The sequence below is a fragment of the Scomber japonicus genome, chromosome 15 (genome assembly GCF_027409825.1).
Source record: "Scomber japonicus isolate fScoJap1 chromosome 15, fScoJap1.pri, whole genome shotgun sequence".
NCBI classification, from domain to species: domain Eukaryota; kingdom Metazoa; phylum Chordata; class Actinopteri; order Scombriformes; family Scombridae; genus Scomber; species Scomber japonicus.
This window is the reverse complement of record NC_070592.1, coordinates 160,001-175,397: the sequence shown is the minus strand read 5'-3', so window position 1 is coordinate 175,397 and position 15,397 is coordinate 160,001. Positions and strand designations below refer to the sequence as shown.

The 15,397-nt window shown below is 40.3% G+C and overlaps 2 protein-coding genes across 2 annotated transcripts in view; both read right to left on the bottom strand.

The window, feature by feature from the left end:
* Positions 1–272: 272 nt before the first annotated feature.
* Positions 273–10,733, bottom strand: LOC128374503 (protein NLRC3-like). The gene is made up of 8 exons (XM_053334772.1): positions 10,666–10,733; positions 9,913–10,148; positions 9,520–9,786; positions 7,806–9,408; positions 6,308–6,440; positions 2,498–2,625; positions 1,343–1,468; positions 273–294 (listed from the first exon to the last, which is right to left on the bottom strand). The coding sequence occupies exons 1-8, from the start codon at positions 10,731–10,733 to the stop codon at positions 273–275; spliced, it is 2,583 nt and encodes an 860-aa protein (XP_053190747.1).
* Positions 10,734–13,842: 3,109 nt separating this feature from the next.
* hsf1 (heat shock transcription factor 1) overlaps positions 13,843–15,397 on the bottom strand; it is a 15,992-nt gene continuing 14,437 nt past the window's right edge. Inside the window, exon 14 of the mRNA XM_053333990.1 lies at positions 13,843–14,498. Coding sequence (XP_053189965.1) covers positions 14,347–14,498 — 152 coding nt within the window. The 3' untranslated portion in view covers positions 13,843–14,346. The remainder of the gene's footprint in view (positions 14,499–15,397) is intronic.

Sequence of the window (15,397 nt, the reverse complement as noted above, 5' to 3'; positions counted from 1 at the left end):
TCTCCTGCTGAAAGTCACAGTCAATTCTCTTCTGCTTCATTCATTAGTTTTAGTCCTCGTTAACTCTCAGTGTGATTCTGAGACGCTTGATAAATATGAGCCCAGGCTCACAGTCTGACTTATAACACCTGTTTTTATCTTCAGCTAAATCCAGAGATAACTGTTCAGTTTGGAGCCAGTTAAGAGACTTAAGTGAAGACCACAAAATCCAGATCCAGACTCCAGATGGATCATCAGGATCCAGCTGATCCTCTCTCAACACTCCTGGATGTTCAGTCAGAGTCATCATCCCATCTGATGAGAGACGAAGAGAGAACAGAGGAGATAAATGAGTGTTTAGTGAGACTCACTTGATCAGCTGTCAGTCAGTGATGCAGCACATCCAGTATAAAGAGCAGCAGGGACTTCAGTCCTGTTCAGACCACAAGTGGAACAGCTGTGCAGCGTAGCTTGCTTCCTTTCAGCTCTCATGTTAACGTGTTGGAGTGAACACACTGAGCTCCAAGCTCACACACCTGCACACACTTTTACTATCAAGTGTGTTTCCTCTGCAGATTTCACTCAAATACACAGAGGAAATAAAGTGCTGAGAGTCATGAACACATCATTACTGCAGAAACAGAGACATTCACTCATCAGTTTACTGATGGATTTACTGCTGATACATGTCAACTCTTATCAAAGTTTAAAGCTACAGAGTCTCTGTGGGATTTGAAGATGTTTCCTGCTGTTAAATCATCACATGACAATCAGTCAGAGCTCTCAGCTAAACAGCTGCTGTGATTCCTGGACTTCAGCAGAGGTTCTGGTCTGTATAAAGACCACATGGTTACTAAACGTAATGATGCTTGTGTGAAATCAGAGCCAGTGATTTGCAGGCTGCAGTCAGACTGATCTTAGAGCTCTGACAAAGATGAACTGATCAATAGTTTAGTGTTGAAATGAGAGAACAAACACTTTGAGATCAGATTTGATGATGAGGATCACTGTCTCTATACATCTTGTAAGGCTGTCAGCTGTAATCCAGCTTTATTTCCTGCAGACATCAACACAACAACAACAGTCGTCTTCACATCAACTCAAACACATGATCACAACAAGCTTCTGGCTCATCTGATTGGCTGACTGTTCTCTCTCTCTCTGTCACCATTCTCCTCTCACAGCTTCACTGAGGAAAGCAGCACTGAGAAGGTTGGAGCTTCACCAGGAAATACTGGATCTTTGCTTTGATACTGACTGTGTTTAATACTAAACCGCTGAAACCAGCACAGACTGACTCCAACTCTCTACTCACAACAGAGTCTCCAGTCTGCAGTCTGGACTCTGCTGAAGATCAATCAGCTGCTTCACGTCTGATTCCTTCAGGTCGTTGTCCCACAGATTCAGATATCTCAGATGGGAGGGGTTGCACTTCAGAGCTGAGGCCAGATAATCACAGCTGGTCTTTGACAAACTGCAGTCAAACAATCTGAATAAAGAATAGAAACAAAGTTCATGTTTGAAATGTTTCATAATCTGTTCAGAGTGTGTGTGTGTGTGTGTGTGTGTATGTGTGTGTATGTGTGTGTGTGTAGTGTGTGTATGTGTGTGTATGTGTGTGTATGTGTGTGTATGTGTGTGTGTGTAGTGTGTGTATGTGTGTAGTGTGTGTATGTGTGTGTATGTGTGTGTATGTGTGTGTGTGTAGTGTGTGTATGTGTGTGTATGTGTGTGTGTGTATGTGTGTAGTGTGTGTGTGTATGTGTGTATACGTGTGTGTATGTGTGAGTGTGTGTGTGTGCGCGTGTGTATGTATGTGTGTATGTGTGTGTGCATGTGTGTGAGTGTGTGTGTGTGCATGTGTGTGTATTCGTGTGTATGTGTGTGAGTGTGTGCGTGTATGTGTGTGTGTGCATGTGTTTGTTTTTGTGTGTGTGTGTGTGTGTATGTGTGTGTGTGCATGTGTGTGTATGAATGTGTGTGTGTCTCTGTGTGTGTGTGTGTGTGTGTCTCTCTGTTTGTGTGTGTGTGTGTATGAATGTGTCTGTGTGAGAGTGTGAGTGTGTGTGTGTGTGTGTGTGTGTATGTGTGTGTGTGTGATTTTATTTGGCACACTGACATTTTATACACACTCACACGCACACACAGACACATTCATACACACACGCACGCACACACACACACACACACACACACTGTGTGAGAAGGTGGTAGAAATCTGTTCAGAGCTGAAGAAGATTTAAATGTAGAAGTTTAGAAAATGTGTGTGTGTGTGTGTGTGTGTGTGTGTGTGTGTGTTACTGTGTGTGTTACTGTGTGTGTGTGTGTGTGTTACTGTGTGTTACTGTGTGTGTGTCTGTGTGTGTGTTACTGTGTGTGTGTGTGTTACTGTGTGTGTTACTGTGTGTGTGTGTGTGTGTGTTACTGTGTGTGTGTGTGTTACTGTGTGTGTGTGTGTGAAGAATTTAAATTTAATAAAAATAAATAAATCTACCAAAGCTACAGTCAGTGAACTCACCTCAGAGTCTCCAGTCTACAGTTTGGACTCTTCAGTCCAGCAGACAGAAGCTTCACTGATGAATCAGACAGTTTGTTCTTACTCAGGTCCAGATGTGTCAGATGGGAGGAGTTGTACTTCAGAGCTGAGGCCAAAACTTCACATTGAGTCTCTGAGAGTCCACAGGCAATAAGTCTGTAATGACACAAATATTCCAACATATGTTTTCATGAAAGAGGAAACTTTATATTTACTTCATGCATTTGATGATCAAACAGTTTGATTCTCATTATTTTGATGAACATTTATTCTTCACATCATCTTTTCATTAAATGTATTTTTTCTGATGCATTTTATTCCTTAAATGTAAAAATGAAGCTCAGAGAAAGTTCAGACAGGAAGAGCATCTTTTTTACAAGCTCACATCTATAGTTTGATTTCTCATCCCTCAGTCATTCTGATCTTTCTCACAGCTCATCATTTCCTTTCTGTCATTTCTGGGGCATCAATTAAGACGTCAGCTGTTCACATCACCTGCTCACATCTAACCAATAGCACGCTGACACACCTTCTTTGTCAGCCTATCATATTGCAGCTGTATTTTTAAATGTTTCTCCCTCTCTGCTCAGTGCTTTCAGAGCTGCTGCATATCAGGATGATTCAGATTCAAGTAGTTGACTCTTGGGAGAAATGTCAAGTATCAGGCTTTGTCAACCAGCTCAGTCTGCTGTTGTACTCACTGCATGTTTATCAATTGTAGCCTGTTCATTGAAGCAGTGTTCAGTCAGCGTGACTGCTCTCTGCTGCTGTGGGAACATGTGTGTGCAAATATTAGTAGCCTAGTACTTGGATTTCTATCTAGATATTGTAGCTGTGTTGCTGTCTGCATCACTTTAACTTCCTCTCTTCAAGCAGCAATAGTTTTACCTAGCCTTTGTTCAAAAGTCAAGTCACACACAGATGAGATCAGCTGTCCTAATTAATATTGATTCAGGTGCCTGGTTCAGTGAGCCGTAGTCAGTGTCCAGCCAAAGATCTTCTCTGAGAGAAGATGCTTCCTCGCTCTGTTTTGTTTCTTCATCAAACAATGTTCATGAAACATGGCCACTCTAAAGATTTCCAGTCAGTAAGTAAGCATCTTTCTTTGCTCACAGGTAACATCTATCACAAGAGCTTTTCATAAAGTCACTTTGAAGGTTGTTTCTATGCAGCATTTAACTTTGTATTTGGGTTCCAGTGATTCAGCAGTAAGCTTCCTAGCTAGCGCTGCATGTACGTAGCTGCTAGGCTAAATAGTAAACTTCACTGTTAGAGTTTGATTTCCAACATTTGTACAGAGCTGACCATGCTCCTCTGATACTGATGATTCTGGACAGGAAACACTTATTTTCATGCTTCGTCTTTCACTTTAGTTTCCTTTCATTCATTCAGAACATCTTCATCAGTCAGGACTTCATCTTCATCAGCGAGGACTTCATCTTCATCAGCGAGGACTTCATCTTCATCGTTAAGGACTTCATCTTCATCAGTAAGGACTTCATCTTCATCAGCGAGGACTTCATCTTCATCAGCGAGGACTTCATCTTCATCAGCGAGGACTTCATCTTCATCATTGAGGACTTCATCTTCATCAGTGAGGACTTCATCTTCATCAGTAAGGACTTCATCTTCCTCAGTGTGACATGTAGCATCAGATCATCATTCAGCTCACTGTGTTCAGCAGCAGTTATGTTTCTGTAAACCTGACAGCGTTTCTGTTTTATTTATAGAAGCATCACATTGTTGGCTCTCGCAGCATCATTCAGATTCTTTTATTGGGTTTTTATTTGTATTTATTTAGTGTTCTTATGTGTGAAGGACTCTGGACCAATGATATTGTGTTTAAAGTGATATAAATAAGTTGAAGTTGATGAATCAGCAGCTTCACCATCGCTGGCTACAACACCAGCAGCATTTCAGAGTAAAAGTCAAATGTTGAGCTGCATGTATTCTGCTGTCATTTCACTGATTACGTTATTTTATTTAGCGTCGCTGTCATTATGACTATGACAACATGATGTAGATGACAGGTGATGTGATCTACAGGCTGACTGTGTAGTTATTCTATCATATTTACAATATGATTTTAGAAGCCCCTTTTCTTCTGAAGATGAATTCATTGACCTCTTTTATTCATCCTTTAACAAGGTCTACAGATATATCAAATGAAGGAGCACGTTGATCTTCAGACTCAGGTTATTTATTAATGATGTCATGTACTCAGCAGACATGTGAGGTCATTATCAGCTCCTCTTCAACATCTAGACTGTTGGTCATCTACAGCATCCTGATGGCTCTTCAATAAATGACAGATGAAAGGTGTGTAAAGCTAACAGCTATGGTAAGCTCTGCATATAACTGGTGGTTGGTGCTTCATGTTTAGTCTCACCATTCTTTAGCTGCTCTCTAATCTCTGCTCACTGCTGAGCTCCTTGGAGCTTCCAATCATCTGACTTCAATCATCATTGTATGTTACTGCCTAGTTTAATAAGTACAAGTTAGTCCTGATGTCTAGCATTGCTGGCTATGGCCCATCATGCAACAGGGCAGACTGGACAAGTTCACATTGGTAGCTGTTCAACTCATCATGCCCGTTAGCATCGCTGCTGCTAATGGAGCTCTGGTTTTATTATATCGGCTTATGATTGACATGTTTATTATTCTTAGTGTGCAATAAAGAAACCTGTCATGCTCATTATTTAGTTTCATCTCTTAGATTATTATTATTATTCAAGATAATCCTGAAAATTATAAACCAAACAGTGAAGGATGTGAATTAAATAAAAATAAAAAGAAATCTACCAAAGTTACAGTCAGTGAACTCACTGCAGAGTCTTTAGTTTACAGTTTGGACTCTCCTGTACAGCAGACAGAAGCTTCTCTGATGAATCAGACAGTTTGTTGAGACTCAGGTGCAGCTCTGTCAGATGAGGGTTGGACTTCACAGCTGAGGTCACAACTTCACAGTAAGTGTCTGAGAGCCAAAAGTCAGTAAGTCTGTAATGACACAAATATTACAACATATTATCATGAAGTGGCTCAAGGTTCAGACTAACAAGGAGAACACATGTTTGAATCTCAAAAACTAAAATAATGTATTAAAGTAAGTTATTAACAAACTAAATGTAAACTCCATGTGTAATGTGTAGAATCAGTAGTGTAGGGAAGTGCATGGATGAGGGGAAATGTGTGCTAGACAATAACAAACACATGAAGCAAAGAAAGAAAAGAGATGTTGCTGGTGGAAGAGAGAGGGAGACACTGAGCAGGCCAGCTTTGATAAGGTGATCCAGCCCAAAGCCCAGCTGATGCTTCAGCCTGATGACTCCATCATTATTATTATTATTATTATTATTATTATTATGAGTTTGACTCTTATTATCTTGATTAACATTAGTTCTTCACATCAGTGGTTCAGATAATATGATGGACAAGTTCACATTGGCAGCTGTTCAACTCATCATGCCCGTTAGCATCGCTGCTGGTAATGGAGGTCTGTTTTTATGATACTCTGCTTATGATTGATATGTTTATTATTCTTAGTGTGCATTGGAAATAAAAGAAACCTGTCATGCTCATTATTTAGTTTCATCTCTTAGATTATGCACCTTGTTCTTTTTTTCTTTCCATCTATTCAGCAGATTCAAACTAATCCTGAAAATTATGAACCAAACATTTGAAACTTCAGTGAAGGATTTGAATTTAATAAATAGAAGAAAAAGAAATCTACCAAAGTTACAGTCAGTGAACTCACATCAGAGTCTTCAGTTTACAGTTTGGACTCTCCTGTACAGCTGACAGAAGCTTCTCTGATGAATCAAACAGGTTGTTGAGTCTCAGGTGCAGCTCTGTCAGATGAGGGTTGGACTTCACAGCTGAGGTCACAACTTCACAGTCAGTGTTTGAGAGTCCAAAGTCAGTAAGTCTGTAATGACACAAATATTACAACATATTATCATGAAGTGGCTCAAGGTTCAGACTAACAAGGAGAACACATGTTTGAATCTCAAAAACTAAAATAATGTATTAAAGTAAGTTATTAACAAACTAAATGTAAACTCCATGTGTAATGTGTAGAATCAGTAGTGTAGGGAAGTGCATGGATGAGGGGAAATGTGTGCTAGACAATAACAAACACATGAAGCAAAGAAAGAAAAGAGATGTTGCTGGTGGAAGAGAGAGGGAGACACTGAGCAGGCCAGCTTTGATAAGGTGATCCAGCCCAAAGCCCAGCTGATGCTTCAGCCTGATGACTCCATTATTAAAATCATTTTATTCCTTTAATATAAAACAACAGTTGAGAGATAAACAGGAAACAAGAGGAGAGAGATCAGTGGAAGCTGCAGTTATACTGGAAGCATCTTAACCAGTAAGCTACCAGAACACTCCCAGTTCAGCTGATGCTGTCTCACTGTGCTTGAATCAAACAATCATTCTCATCACTCTCTCTCAGACCTGCACACTTTAATCTTTGTTTAGCTTTAATCTTGCAGATGAAGGAGAGAACATGGAGTTACATTGAGGCTTCCATAATGTGCACAGTGTGTGTGTGTGTGTGATCTGATCCCATGTCTGTCTCCACTAAGTTAACATGAGGACATCTTGATTAGAAAACCACTTTTACTGTCCACTATGTTTAATGTGACTGCAGGATATTTAGACTCAGTTCAGCTCAGTGAACAGTTCCAGTTGAGAAAGATCATCTCTCTTTGCTACCTGCTGCTGTCAGGTTCACATCCATAAGCAGCTACATTTACTGACTGTTCACAAACACTAATGAAACTAATAATCAAAGATGATTCAGATCTTACTTTAAAGCCTGCTGAGTAAAATCAGGTATTACCTGTATGTCTGATTATATATCATGTAATAATAACTTTACTGCTTTCACTGATAACTGTAAAATACTGATATATGTTATGATAAAATGCTGCTGTAATAAAACCTCAACCACAACCTCTAAAGTCCTTCATGTGTTTCACCAGGTTTGAATGAATCCTCCAACACACAAAGGAAGAGAAAGAGAAGAAAACACTGTCAAATCCAATAATGACTAGAAATAAATAGAATAACTGTTCATTAATTTAACAGCTATAAACATCAACATTATTTAAACTCAACATTTAAACAGTTCAACAACATCTGAGACTAAATATAACTGACATGTTATTTCACATATAAACAAGTAGAGCACTATTTTAACTATAATAAAACATTTATATTATTTATATTTAAAGAACTAAACTACTAATCTGCACTGATTTATAATGTTAATCACATCTGGACTTACCGAGCCTTTCTGCAGTTCCTCACAGCTGGGATCAGTCTCCGTCGTCCCTGCTCTGATGTGTTGTACTTCTTCAGGTCCAACTCATCCAGAGGCTCCTCTGACATCTGTAGCATGTAGGCCAGAGCTGAGCAGTGGATATCAGAGAGACTCTTCTCTGATCTGTTCTCTGACTTCAGGAACTCTTGGATCTCCTGATGTACTGAGCGGTCGTTCATCTCCATCAGACAGTGGAAGATGTTGATGCTTCTGTCAGGAGAGATATCCTTACTGTTCATCTTCTTCAGGTTGTTGATGCTTCTGTCAGGAGAGATATAACGACTGTTCATCGTCTTCAGGTTGTTGATAACTCTCTGGATGGTTTCTGGACTGTTGTCTGTCAGACCCAGCAGGCCTCCTAAGAGACTCTGGTTGGACTCCAGAGAGAGGCCATGAAGGAAGCGGACAAACAGGTCCAGGTGGCCATTTTTACTTCTGAGAGATTTCTCCATGGCTCTCTTCAGGAAGCCATCCAGAGATGAGTAACTGTAGTAACTGTAGTAACTGTAGTAACTGTAGTCTTCACCCAGGAAGTCCTCCAGTACCTTTGTCTTCCTGCTGGTGTAACAGTGGTACATGTAGACTGCAGCCAGAAACTCCTGAACGCTCAGATGAACAAAGCAGTAGACTGGTTTCTGGAAGATCACACTCTCTCTTTTGAAGATCTCTGTACAAACTCCTGATAACACCGAGGCCTCTGTGACATCAAGACCACACTGCTCCAGGTCTTCTTGGTAGAACATGATGTTTCCTTTCTCCAGTTGTTCAAACGCCAGCCTCCCCAGCTTCAGAAGAAGGTTCCTGTCAGCCTCCGTCAGCTCCTGTGGACTCGTCTCATGTCCCTCATCATACTTGTTCTTCTTCCTCTTTGTCTGAACCAGCAGGAAGTGTGAGTACATGTCAGTCAGGGTCTTGGGCAGCTCTCCTCTCTGGTCTGTAGTCAACATGTGGTCCAGAACTGTAGCAGTGATCCAGCAGAAGACTGGGATGTGACACATGATGTGGAGGCTCCTGGATGTCTTGATGTGTGAGATGATTCTGCTGGACTGCTCTTCATCACTGAATCTCCTCCTGAAGTACTCCTCCTTCTGGGGGTCAGTGAAGCCTCGTACTTCTGTTACCCTGTCCACACATGAAGGAGGGATCTGATTGGCTGCTGCAGGTCGGGTAGTTATCCAGACGAGAGCCCGGGGAAGCAGCTTTCCCTGGATGAGGTTTGTCAGCAGCACGCTGACTGATGACTTCTGTGTGACATCAGACACGACCTCACTGTTGTTGAAATCCAGTGAAAGTCTGCTTTCATCCAGGCCGTCAAAGATGAACAGAACTTTACAGACAGCGAGCTTCTCTGCTGTGAGCTTCTGTAATGTTGGATAGAAAACACGGATCAGCATGAGCAGACTGTACTGCTCATCTTTGATCAAGTTCAGCGACCTGAACGAGAACAGAATCAGCAGACTGATATCTTGGTTGTTGGAGCGCTGTGCCCAGTCCAGAGTGAACTTCAGCACTGAGAAGGTTTTTCCAACGCCAGCGACGCCGTTCATCAGAACCACTCTGACTCTGTGTAAGACTTCACAGATGTCCTGATCCTTGGTTGGAGCGTCATGCAGGGTCTTCATCTTGGAAGCTGTTTCAAGCTGCCTCACCTCATGTTGGGTATGAACCTCTTCAGTTTCCTGTTGGTCAGGTAAGACTTTAAAGATGTCCTGACACTTGATTGGAGCGTCATGGAGGGTCTTCATCTTGGAAGCTGTTTCAAGCTGCCTCACCTCATGTTGGGTATTAACCTCTTCACTCTGTCCCTCTGTGATGTGGACCTCAGTGAAGATGCTGATGAGGAAGGTTTTAGTTTCTGCTTCATCAGTTCCTTGAGTCACACATTCACATGTGCTGCTCAGACTGATCTGATGTTCATCTAAAACCTCCTGCAGACCACTTTCTGCTGAAAGAGAAGAACAAAGGTAGAATGAAACAGAAATCAGTGTGACTGTTAATGTTCAGTAGAATAGAGGAGGTAGATTCCTGTTTTCAGAGATGATGACATCAGCAGACAGATCTTCAGTCTTACTTTGTACAGTGCTGGTCTGACTGTCTGTCTGCAGTCCAGGTCTGGTTCTGGATCTTTTTCCACACTGGGGACAGGAGGAGACTCCTGATGAAGCAGACTGGTCCCAGTATGAAGTGATGCACTGTCTGCAGAACCAGTGTCCACAGCTGGTAGAGACTGGATCCTTCAGGACGTCCTGACACAAAGAACAGCAGGACAGCTGCTCCTCCACAGAAAAAGCCCTCCTCTTCCTCTCTCTGTGGACATGAACACATTCTTTATGTCACATGACATTAGAGGAGGTCAACCGACAGCTCACAAGCTGCATGCAGCTCTTTCCCCACATAAACAGTCCAGACTGTCACACTTTCTGTTCTTCAGCCTCTGAGATTCAACACATTCAACTTGAAATAAAATAAAATAAACTACAATCACAAGAGTTCAACAGTAATTAGACAGAGACAACAATGTGTCAGCAAAGGCAGAGAAGAAGAAGAAGACTGCAAGCTAGTAAACATGGATGTGACAAAATACAATTCAAATGATTATTATGGTTATTAATGATTGCATAATAAACCTGTGCTGTGTGAAGTTTAAGATGGCTCCATGTCATAAAGAAGACTGTTATAAAATAAAAGCCACCAGGAGATGAAAATAAAGGCTTTTATTAAAAATACAATAATATATAAAAGAACAATGTTTATAATGTAGATTATCAAATGATATTAAACTGAATCATCTTCAGGTCAGTTTACAGTAGAAACAGTCTCTTACTTTGTGTCTGAGGGTCCAGGTTCATTACTGAAGTATGGAGGTTCTTCATGAGACCGGTCACTCTTCATAGACAGACAGCTGGATATTACAGACTCTGCTCCGTCCTCCATTTCCTCCTCTTTCTTCATCTTCTGGAGTCTGAGAGGTAAACCAGTAACACTGGAGACACACACACATACACAGTATAATAAACCCAGTCCTGCCTCTCAACTTAGTAGCTTCTTATTAGTTGACATGACTTTAACTACAACCATGTGTGTTTTCTAGTCATCACAAAGAGAAACTTTGACTCTGGTTTAAATCCAACACACTTCAGATAAACATGTGTGTGCTTCTTAACTGTGACTTCTCTCTATTTAGAGCTCAGCAGTGAGTCACGTGACATCGCTGTGAGGACGCACAAACCAGGAAAACAACAACAGGAAACAACGTTTAACACCTCAAACTCTGTCATTTCACATTTAATCAACTAAACAATGAATGTGATCAATAATCATCAGATTGATCAATAATGACAGTAATCATTATTTACAGTCCTGATATTAACACTCACCTGCCTCACACTGTTTTCCTGCTTCTGCTCTGATGTGAAATGGAGTCTGACTGAACACTTGAAACTTTAACTTCCTGTCTTTGTTCCTCCTTCTGCTTTACTGGAAGTCACGTGTGTGTGTGTGTGAGAGAGAGAGAGCTCTAAACTTCTCACATGCTTTCATTTCAATAAATGTTCAAATGATTCAATATTTCAGCAAAAATCAAAGATTAGAGAAAAAGTCCAAAAGCTGAAAACACATTAGTGAATCTTTCCCATGAATCATCTCAGCAGCCCTCACATTTATCTGCTGACCCTTTGGAGGGGCTGAAGTGGCTCTGGTTCATTCTTCAGGAGGAGTTTGTTAAAGTATGACGTCTGTAAATGTAAAATGACTTCCTGTTGTAAGTCTGGAGACATCTACGTCAAACTTAAAGTAGAACATTAGTTAGACGGCCGACTTCAAACCAGTTCCACTAAAACTAAAACACCTCAGAATGTCTTTCATCAGTCACTGCTCGGGACATAATAATAATAATAATAACTAGAAAATTCCAGGGAAATTTTGAGTGCCACGGGGCTACTGCCGGGACGAGTACATGATTTATTTTTTCTTTATGAATGTACTTTATTCTCAACTTAACATCCCTGAAAATATTAAGTAATTATTATGATCATATTTAAGCATAAATAATATTTATTTAAACTTATTAATTAAAGTCTACTTCATTTTTTCCACAGACAGGAACATCACTGTTATGAAATTATTGAAATCATTTAGAGAGTAGATGTTATTATACTTTTTATTTTAAATTATGAAATTATATTATGTACATTTTGTTCATCTTCTATTGATAAATGTTGAATCTTTTTATATACCACAAATCATATAACTACAATACAAAACAATAAAACTATTTATTTAGTCCACAGTAAACATGAATTAATCTCCATTCAAATGAATTAGCTCAGTTAACTGGCAAAACAGACAGGCAGGTAGAATTAGCCAATCACAAAAAGGTAGGTCAGATTCTGCCCAGCAACAGGTTGCCAAGGGCAGCTAAGGCCCTGCGGTTGCTACGGCGATTTCAGGATCTGCCTTGAAAAATGTCTCAAAATTCTAAAAAGTTTGGCTTCTGACAAGGTCCCGAACAATTGCAAACTGTGATAAAACCGTAACTCCTGTCCAAAAACCGAAAACACCGTGAGAGACACAGAAGCCGGCAGATTCTGACAGTGTTTATTTTATTCAGATATTCATTAAAATGAGCGAGTAAGCTCAGTGCGAACACAGAGTGAGATTCTTTTGAAAAAAGAAGATGATTACATTAGGTTTAATGGGCAGCGAGACAGATATTGCCGCTGGTCTCGGGCCCCCCGTTTAAATTTTGTGCAGACCCCGCCTGTCTACATCACATTTTCTGAATCCCAACACCTATGTCTACATTTTGACCAAAAATTATTTGTCTCCTTTTTACGGTTTGGCCGTGAGCTCGAGTTAAAAATAAAAATTGAGGTCATTTTTTACTGCTTCTCACACTCTACCTAACTGCCGCTTCCACTCTAACTTTGACGAAAAAGTGATTTCCACTCCTCGTTTGACTGCTCATAGTTTGAAAAGTTTACATGTTATGTAAAAACAGTTTGTATTTTTCCAGAGAGGACAAGTTTTCCTCCGTTTAAAAGTTTAAATCATGTTTCTACGTGCACCTATGAGAGAGCTAGGTGACTCTGAAAAAAGGTGGAATTTTGTTTGTTTTTTTTAAAAATTCCCATTCATTTTCAATGGAGAAATATTCCCGGTTTTTTGGGAATAACTTTGGGAAACTTTGACCAAAAGTCATAGCACCTCTTTCCCGATCGAGCCGCACGTTTTGATGTATATATTGTCGGGGTTTTCTCAAAGCTGTGGGAGGAGTTACGCGCCGAAAAACGGCGGAAGAATAATAAGAAGAAGAAAAATAAGTATGGAGAAGATTAATAGTTCCTCTCCAGCTTCTGGAGTGGAGTGCCTCGGAGCTAGAACCCCGTGGCACTAATAATAATAATAATAATAATGATAATAATGATAATAATGATAATAATAATAATAATGAGCAGTTTTTGTGAATGAAATAGCTCGGCTTTTTCCTTTCAGCAGGAAAAAAAGCAAGTAGATGAAAGTTGACTAACAAAAAAGCAGCGAGCAAAACAGGAAGGAAAGAAAGAAGTGACCAAATTAAACACGTTTTTTACTCAAACCAGGCAGAAGCTCGCGTGCTGCTGGAGGCTAGCCAGCTGGCTCCGTAAATGAAGCTGCTGGAGACAGTAATCATTATTTACAGTCCTGATATTAACACTCACCTGCCTCACACTGTTTCCTGCTTCTGCTCTGATGTGAAATGGAGTCTGACTGAACACTTGAAACTTTCGGTGCTCCTCCCTGTTTAGTCTGCCCCTTCTTTACTGGAAGTCACGTGTGTGTGTGTGTGTGTGTTACTGAGTGTGTGTGTTATTGTGTTATTGTGTGTGTGTGTGTCACATGTATTAAAACAGCTGATCAGGTAAAATCATAAAGTTTTATTATTAAATATTTTTGCTTTATTTATAATACATATTAAAATTTATAACAAACATTTGTTCAAAATTCCACAAAAACATTTTTCATCAGTCAACTGATCACATGACGACCAGCTGATCACATGACGACGGCTCGTCTGATCACATGACGACTCGTCACATGATCAATAATATCAACGAGTCCCAGAACACTGCTGAGTCATCTTCATCATCATCATCATCATCATCCTCACTAACAGGAACATGCAGAACACACAACACGCCCAGATGTGACATCACATGTGTGACATCACATGTGTGACATCACAGATGTGACATCACGGGTGTGACATCACAGGAGCATCAAATAAAAGGTTAAATTAAAGCAAAGAAGAAGAAGAAGAAGCAAACGCTATAATAAAATAAAAAGAAGAAAAGAAACAAGTATATGAAGGTTAATAAAGACGCGACCTTTGACCTACTGATTGATCTACAGCTGATCACCTACTGCTGTTGCTATGGTTACAGTGAGGCGCTCAGACTGTCCTGTTGCTATGGTTACAGTGAGTCACATTTAACACTATCCCCGGTCTCCGCCCCTCCTGATGATGTCAGAGGTCAGCATCGAGGTGGGCGTGTCTCAGCAGGGCAGCTGCGTCCTCATTGGCCTGATCGGAGATTAAGAAAGGCTCCGCCTCCAGAGACAGGTCGGCCCCACTGATTGGTTCAGACTGTACAGGTGTGTACTGCACCAGCTGCTTCCCTGGACCAATCACAGAGCAGCACAGGATCACAATGACAAGAGTTCAACTATGTGTGTCTGTGTGTCTGTGTGTCCGTGTGTGTGTGTGTGTGTGTGTTAGGGATGTCCCGATATGACTTTTTCACTTCCGATACGATACCGATATTGTAGCCTTGAGTATTGGCCGATACCGATATCAATACGATACGATATAGGCACGAATCATACATATATTTATTCCTTATTTTGTTGTGTGGAATGTTAGAAAAGGCTTGATAAAGTGATGTTACTGTTACTGATGTTGTAGTGATATAACAGAAAACAATAGTCAGCAACAGTAGGTATAGGAAAAACTGACCCATTTATTATTAACCAATTGGTTACATAAATTTTAACCTTCAACATAAGAGTATTACCTCAACAAATCCAATAAAAACAAAATGTTATATTTAAAGTGCAAAATAACCACTGGTTACCAACATCATTATACAATTGAATAGAATAAATTAAATTTTAAAGTGCAAACAATTCAAGTTCACTCCAGTTATTTTTTTTACTGTCAGCATATGTTGGAAACAACTGTGGGCAGGGACAAAAACAACAACAACAACACAATATTGTCCACTGTCCAACTGCTCTAAGTTAAGAGTTCACACAGCTCCAGTTTCACTGACTGACTGTGCCCAAAACAATGTAGTAATTACTCTTAGTCTTCACTGAAGAATAGAGAGTAAACACAATAAACATATCACTCTAATAACAAGAGCATAAAACAAATAATAATCAGTCAGTGCTGACTGCCCTTACTACTCCTCCTCCTCCTCCACTTTCTGCAGTCCGAGCATAATGTGGAGATTTTTTTTTAAGAAGATAAGCATTTCAGCATGCTGTGCTGTCAGCCTGCTCCTGTGCTCCTCAAT

Coding starts and splice junctions, on each gene's coding strand:
- LOC128374503 (XM_053334772.1), bottom strand. CDS start 10,733: ATGAAGAGTGACCGGTCTCATGAAGAACCTCCATACTTCAGTAATGAA. Junction 9,409..9,519: donor AGTCTTACCTGACCAACAGG/AAACTGAAGAGG, acceptor GTGAAGTCTTAC/ACAGAGTCAGAGTGGTTCTG. Junction 2,626..6,307: donor CAGAGAAGCTTCTGTCAGCT/GTACAGGAGAGT, acceptor GAAGTTTTGGCC/TCAGCTCTGAAGTACAACTC.